The sequence below is a fragment of the Solanum dulcamara genome, chromosome 5 (assembly GCF_947179165.1).
Source record: "Solanum dulcamara chromosome 5, daSolDulc1.2, whole genome shotgun sequence".
Taxonomy (NCBI): Eukaryota; Viridiplantae; Streptophyta; class Magnoliopsida; order Solanales; family Solanaceae; genus Solanum; species Solanum dulcamara.
The window spans coordinates 918072-925842 of NC_077241.1; the positions used below are offsets into that span (position 1 = coordinate 918072).

The 7771-nt window shown below is 34.7% G+C and overlaps 1 protein-coding gene across 1 annotated transcript; it reads right to left on the bottom strand.

Moving 5' to 3' along the window:
* Positions 1 to 1448: 1448 nt before the first annotated feature.
* Positions 1449 to 6773, bottom strand: LOC129888657 (uncharacterized). Its single transcript, XM_055963609.1, has 7 exons — positions 6597 to 6773; positions 4456 to 4522; positions 4315 to 4373; positions 4129 to 4218; positions 3880 to 4019; positions 2156 to 2213; positions 1449 to 1884 (listed from the first exon to the last, which is right to left on the bottom strand). Exons 2-7 carry the CDS (start codon positions 4520 to 4522, stop codon positions 1708 to 1710), a joined length of 591 nt encoding a protein of 196 aa, XP_055819584.1. The 5' UTR covers positions 6597 to 6773; the 3' UTR covers positions 1449 to 1707.
* Between the last annotated feature and the right edge of the window lie 998 nt (positions 6774 to 7771).

Genomic DNA, 7771 nt, shown 5'->3' on the forward strand with positions numbered 1-7771 from the left:
GCCCCTTCAAAACTTTTGACTCCTAATTTTGTAGAACCATCATAATTATCAAATGAATTTTATTCATAGCTTGTACAGAAATCATGCCACTTTTTTTAATATTTAGAGGTTACGAAATAAGAAATCAAAATTTTTCCCAATCTTTTGTGCGCATTAGCGTTAAATATATATGATTGTATGAAACTTTTTGATCCCAAATTTTGTGAGACCATCTGTAATTACATAGTGAATGATATTCATAACTTCTATAGGATCTAGCCACTTTTTTAGCATTTTATGAAAGAGGAATTTAGGATTTTTTAACTTTCCATGTGCTAATGCATATGAATATTTTGACAATATGCTTGTCCAAAATTTTTTGACTCCAAAGTAAATGATATGCATCGCTTCTGTAGGATCCACGCTATTTTTTTCTAGCACTTAGGGGTGACGAAATAGAAATTCAAGATGTTCCTTAATTTTTCGTGTATGTTAGCAATATTTTGTAAATATGTATGTCCGAATTTTGACTCCTAATTTTGTAGGATCATCCATAATTATCTATTAATGATATTCATATCTTCTATAGAATCCGTGTCATTTTTTTTTAGCATTTAGAGGGTATGAAATAGGTATTCAAAATTTTTCTCAGTTTTTTGTTTGTATTATCCTATAAATATTTTGTGAATATGATTGTATGAACTTTTTTACCCCTAATTTTGAAGGACCATCCGTATTTAGCTAATTAATTATATTCATAGCTTATATAAAATACACGCCACATTTTTAGCATTTAGAAATTACGAAATAGAAATTTAGGATTTGTTTTCCAATTTTCTTGTGTATTAGCCTATAAATATTTTTAAAACATGATAGATTGAAACTTTTTGACTCCAAATTTTGTTGGATCATCCATAATTTAGAATGATATTAATAACTTTTACAAGATCCACACCACTTTTTGTTAACTAGAAAATTTTGTATTTTTCTTAGTTATTCATAAACATTAGCCTATGAATATTTTCTAAATATGACCGTTCAAAACTTTTTGAACCCATATTTTGCAGGACCATGCATAATTATCAAGTGACTGCTTCAATAAAATCCAAGCCTCTTTAATTTTTAATGTGCATTAACCTATAAATATGTTATGTCTGTCTGCAACTTTTTGACTCTAAATTTATGAAGGACCATTCATGATTACCTAGTGAATTATATCATAGCTTCTGTAAGAAGCACTAATTTTTTAGTACTTAAGGGTCACGAAATCAAACTAGAGCTCGTGTGGACTTGAACTTACGGCTTATAAGTCGAATGCCATATATTAGAATTTCACTTTTGACTTAAAACAAATTTTTATAAGCACTTCCTTTTTATTTTACCCGAACATTACACAAAATTACTCGTAACTATTTTGACTTCAAAGCACCTAAAATAAGTATATCCAAACAGACTATAAAACTAAGAAATGCTATACAAAGTTTTTAATATTAGATAGAACAAAGGGAAATGAAACCACATGTTCCAAACAGTTTTCGTCATTCTTCCAGAAAAGGTAAGATCTAGTGATAACATCTAGGCCGCAAAGTACACAAAGAGGACCAAACCGAGTAATAGATCATGGAATCAGCTGGCATGGAGCTCTGCTATCATCACTTCTTTACAAAACAACCTAGAAGTACTATTTTGCAACTGACATATGGATTCACAGCTTAAGCACAGATCTACTCACTTGCCAAAATGACCCCTAGCCCATGGTGCTACATGCTGACCACCGCCATTTCTCCTTGGCGCGTTGTTCTGCTGAGATTGCATCTTCATCCTCTGTTCCTTCATATTTGCAAATAGAGAATCTAATGTCTGAGGCCTCTGCTTTGACACTGCCTTGACTTCCTGCTTTAGTTGCTACACACGAAACAAAACCTCGTTACATTTTTTCAGAACTTACCAAGATCTATACCAGCTGATATACAAGATCGACAATATCACGAAGGCAATGCAGGTCCTAAGAACTGACAAATTAATGGACAGAAAATGGGAACACCTTCAGTAATACAGCCGTTGCTGCAAAGCTCGACACGAAATCAGGCCGTTCAATGGGAGGAAAAAGAAAACAGGGGACCTTCATAAGTTTTACAGGGAAGAATCTTATAAGTTTTTGTTAAACCTCTCTTACCTTAGCAATAAACCTGGCACCATTTGCAGCACTCTTCTGAACTGGAGGAGTCCCAAACCTGCACAAGCAACAGAAAGAGAATTGAAGAGACTGTAGGGAGAAGAGCTTATTCGCAGATTTCTTACTAAAGGGTGAGCAGCACCAAGATGCAGAGGATATTCCCAGTGATGGGTCATTCTGAACATATAATTTTTTTAATTCCAACTTACCATCGAGCCTCAAACTAAAACTTCTCAACTAGCCAAACCTGAGAAACAGTAGCAGCATCCGAAACAGAAATTGATAGCTTTCAGCTCATCCCCCACCAGAAGGAAACAAAGTCCAAACTTAGAACTAACAGAAACACCGATGTGGAAGAAATATCTTCCTTGGAATTTGGACAAATCATCAGTCAAATATCCAATAGTGCTCCTAACTTCAGCATAACGGCTTTCACCACGATGCTAGAACTGCTTCAATAGAGTTGCAGCTAACTTTCCAACGTCACAAAATTTAAAGTCCCTCACGCGTCCCACAAACCTAACTGTCTCTGTTAAAGAGTTTAAGTACAACATGCAATCTCTATCCTCCAAAACACCGCCAAAAGGTTTCAGCACAAACGAGTTGGATATATGCCCACACAAAGAGAAGTATCAACATTTACATGACCCGCAACCACCATTTCAAAAATCAATAGTACCATGCCACCCATAAAATAATACAATAATGTTATGTAATGTGTAGAAGGCAAAACTTAAAATGCACAACAGCCTCGCAAACTCATTGCTGAAAGAAATCTGATGAATGCCATGTGTCATGCTCCATGCCTTCCCAAACTTCTTATCAACATAAACTTTGATGGTTGGGCAGAGCAAAGAAAATGAGGAAGAACTGATTATTAATGTCCCAAAAGAAAGTCAAAGACATTTGTCATGCTCCAAGCCACCCCAAACTTCTTGTCAACAAAAACTTTGGAGGTTGGGAGAGGAAAGAAAATGAGAAAGAATTGATAATCCAAATCTCGGCGGAAATTCAAAGACAATTCATTGTGAAATAGTTGAGTCACTTAAAACAGAATCTTTTAACAGGACATCCTTTCATGTCCTTTCTGTAACCCAAAAGAAAATCACTGATAATCAATTTCCATAGAATTGATGTACATCATGGGACAAATTTATCCAAGGGCATCCGTTCATATGAAGCAATCATTCCAAAACCTCAAATTAACAAGAGGTTATACACTCATGATGTTATCTCTACCAGACAAATCCTCAGAAACTATGCAGTTACCCCAACACAGGGAAAATCTCATTATAACACATCTTTATGCCAGCCCAAATGTATTTCAAATCCACCTTAAGAGTTCCACATCTTGGGGTGTCCCGATACCAACTTAAAAAGAGTAGAACTCAAATACAACACATGCACAACAAACTGAAGACAACCAACATGTTGTAGAAGGATGTAACTTTTCTGACGGAAAATAACCATCATTCGACACTTGAACAAACTTCCAAAGACTGTAACTTGAACGTCTCCCAACCGGATTAACAGGAAACAGCATGCTTTTGAAGTATATAAAAGCAAGGAGAGACACATGGCAAATTCATCTACAATAAATAGGACCACAATTTACCTGCATCAAATGAGAGTTCAATTGTTACTCCAGATTTGACATGTGCTTGTCCAGGGAATTAATAAACAACAAGATTAATCATATATTAACCTCATACTTCAAAACACACCTCTGTTTATTTATATTCATTGCCCGGCCTCGATTGAAAGCCCTATTGCGAATAGGAGCAACTGCCACCCTTCTGGCAGCCTCAGTTGCCAAAGGAAACTGGTCTCCCTGAAAAATTGATCTTCTTTGAGCAAGAGCCCCCTAAGAAGAAGAATATCAACACAAACAGTGTATAAAGTATTCAACGTTCACAAATAAGAAAAAGAATACATCAAAATACTTCATAGGTTGCGCCAATGGTGAAGAGTACCTGTCTCATAGATGATCTTGTGTCCATAAACCTTTGTATCTTAGCAGATTTATCTTGAGCAATGTTATTAGAAAACTTTTGGCTTCTATTCTGCAAAATAGCAGATGATAAATGTGTTAAAATGTTCCAAATCAAGTTGACAAAAGCTAAAATGAACACTAAATGGTCGGACAGTAATGTGCTTACTGAAACTCTTGGCTGCTTAGTTTTGGTTGTGTTTGTCTTGGACATCTTGATGATATCATCTGCAACCACCAAGTGATTATCAGCAAAAAGAGGAAGCAAACCAAAAGATAGGCATAAAACATATATAGCTGGCATGCATACCTAATGTCATGTCCATTTTCTTCTCAGTAAGTGCAATAGTCTCAGTTGTCAGTGTTTTAGCTGCCATCTGAGAGGGGAGGAAAATCAGTCAACTGAATATAACATGGAAATATCCATTAACTAAACTTCAAGGGCACCCAAAGATGCAGGCACAGAAGGAAAACTCAAAGAAGTCAAAAGAAGATGTAAGTATATGATAGATTGAATCGATCAATGAGAAGGATATGGATCACGCTGAACATTTGAAGAACAAATATCAGCTCACGGAAAAGATAGGTTACAAAATACAGAGGATAAAAACCAACTACTAAACAAAATCTACTGCCCTTCCCTCCTTCCCCCTTTCTAGCTGCGGGTGAATGGAAAGTAATCAAATACTTTAGTTTAATCTGACAATCAGACAAATAATCAAGCTGGAATGCATTCTATATGAGAAGAGTTCTATTAGGAGAATTGCTACTATTTTACAAAACTTAAACAAACTAAAATTACATATTACTAGAGTTAATGGCAACAATATCATTCATTTTTTCTCTAAACCTCAAAAGACTGTTTTTTGTAATTATTTAATATTTTAAGAACTACTTTTTATCAACGGAAGGATAGTCTCATAAAGAGCACAAGCTATAACACTCAATGCTTTAAGCACATTCTCCAAACAACAGAGAAACTTATAGATATTAACCAAAGGGACAAAGCAACTGCTCAAATAGACGAGTTAGAGCAACTGCCCAAAAATAAACATGACCCAACCATAAACAGAAGATTTACTTGTTTTTTTCACACCTTTTCAAAATATATAACACATCTCTGCAGAGCATTCAGCCTTTTAATAATCCCACAACAACAAAAAAAGGACAGAAATAATCAGGTCCTCTGCTCAGTGCTCATAAATCAAGCTCTCATTGATATCTAGAAACTAAATGCCATCCCTTCCCTCCACCTAACATTTTTCAAGGAACCAAAGATGAAACTAACTACACGCTCGAGTACCCCTATCAGTTTCTCCAAATTCCATCTGGAATCTAGACATTCCCATCTAATAAGCTAGCACAACAAAGAAAGCATCGAAACACATTCTTAGAAACAGTAAGTACATCATAGCTTCTTCTAGGAAATAAATCAATGACCTCATAATAAAACAAACTAGAAAAAAAAGAGCAGGTTCCAGGTTCCAGCAGCAGCAGCTACACCTCAAACTAGTGGGGCATTAGCTATACGAAGCCAGTATACATATTCTGCTCTATCTTCTCAGATCAATTCACAACTCATCTTATTAGGTGTTCACTTTAAACAGTGTAGGTCCTCCTTATCTCATAGTAACATAAACAACTCTTAAAACTAATACTTACTTTCATCCATTTAATGTAAATTTACTCATGCCCACGTAACAAAAGGCTGTAAAACGAAATCACCAAAAAGAATTTCTGTAATAGTGAAACAAACCTGAAAGATGAAACTAGGTCTCCCATAACCACAAAATCCAAAAATTTGAACTAATTAAAGCAATTTTTCATTCTCGAGTCTCAAGAAACTTTTTGAACTAACCAACATGGGGAAAAAGGACAAAAGGAGTTCGTGAGACACACAAACTGTCTCAAAGATTGCAGAAACACTACAGGTTCACCTTAGCTCATTGTGACTTACACAACATTAACAACTAAGTCTTACTGCCAACTATTTGGTATAGTCAGTTGTACCTTCTAGAAGTTTCATAAAATTCCCCAAGTCCACATAACAAAAGCATGTAAACAGAAATCACCAAACAAATTAGATCTGATAACCACAAAATCAAAAGAAATTGAACTAGTCAGAGGAAATCCTTCACTCATTCGAAACTTTTTTTGAGCGTAACAACATGAACATACAAAAAAATTAAAAAAGGGATAAAAACAGCTCGTTAGAAACACAAACTATCTCAAAACTTGCAAAACACTACAGGTTCTCCTTATCTAAGAATTGTGACTAACACAACATTAACAACTAAGCCTTACTGTCAACTATTTGGAAAATTGTACAAATTACAGCAAAATTTTAACTCATTCAAAAAAAATTGCGCATAACAAAGGGATACAAAGAGCTCGTGAGAAACAAAATCTGCCTCAAAAATTGCAAAAACAAAATGGGTAAAGAATGTATACCTGTTTATGTTTGTGAAATCGAATAGAAGATGATGTTGAATAGACTTCCTGAATAGAGCTGATGTTGAATGCTAGGGTTTCGAGTTTTTGTGAAGAAGAAGACGGCGAATTTAGAGTGATGAAAAATTATGGTGAAACGAGCTACGAATATCTCTCTAGTCAGAGACGGTGCACCGTTTGATTATTCAATCGAGCACGAGCAAATCACATGCTCCTCCTTATGACTTGTTTGGATGGTTGTTAATAATTGAACTGTACGATTCTTAAAAAATAATATTTAATATGAGTATTTTATAGTAATATCCATATTAATAATTTATAGTCTTAGATTTAGAAAATAAGTAATTATTGTTGATGGTAAAATAAGGATTGTTTTTTCTTGATATGTTAAAAGTGACAAGTAAAGTGAATTATTTTTTTTTGGAATACTTGACAAGTAAAAGTGAACAGAAAGAGTATTGTATTATAAAAAACACACTTAAACTGACACTTTTTGTTACCTCAACTATCAATTGTTCTCTTTACATACCTACACTATCATTCCTTTTGTATTAAAACACCTCAATGCTGAGTTAGTCAGATATTTGTTCTCAATCGACAACAGGCGCGTGTAAAGCCAGCTTAACATTGAGTCATATTTTAATACAAAAGGAGTAGTAGTTGAGGTATTAAATTTGAGATATAAAACTAGCAAAAAGGTGATCGTTTAGGTGTGCGTTTTTCCCATTAACTCTATTTTAAAAATAATATTTATTTTTAAATTATAATTTAAATTTTATTATATGTATTCAGTGGAGGATCTAGCTGAATTTTCGCTAAGTGGATTCAAAATATAAAAATGTAGTGCTTGAGCTATGAATTGTTTTTATGTATATTTGTTCTTTGTAAGGGTTGAAAGTTGGTTTTCGAAGAGGTTTAGCCTCTTGTACGATCCACATAGAAAAGCGCGACATCAATTAATCCTCATGCAATGTGTTCCAATCTGGATTGGGAATATCACTGAACAAATTTGGTTGACGAACACAATTTATGCGTTGTTTTAGTGACTTGTCGAGCATTTGACAAAATCACACCATCATAATTGGGGGGGGGGGGGGGGAGATTAGGTTATACAAGATCGAAAAGAATGCATTGAGTGGAAGCTCAGGCATTGAGAAGGCGAACGGTCATATGCT

Excerpts from the sequence above, each read along its gene's own strand:
- LOC129888657 (XM_055963609.1), bottom strand. The coding sequence starts at position 4,522 with ATGGCAGCTAAAACACTGACAACTGAGACTATTGCACTTACTGAGAAG. Across the intron at positions 4,374-4,455 it reads GAAAATGGACATGACATTAG|ATGATATCATCAAGATGTCC; the intron begins GTATGCATGCCA and ends TGGTGGTTGCAG. Across the intron at positions 1,885-2,155 it reads GTGCCAGGTTTATTGCTAAG|CAACTAAAGCAGGAAGTCAA; the intron begins GTAAGAGAGGTT and ends TTTCGTGTGTAG.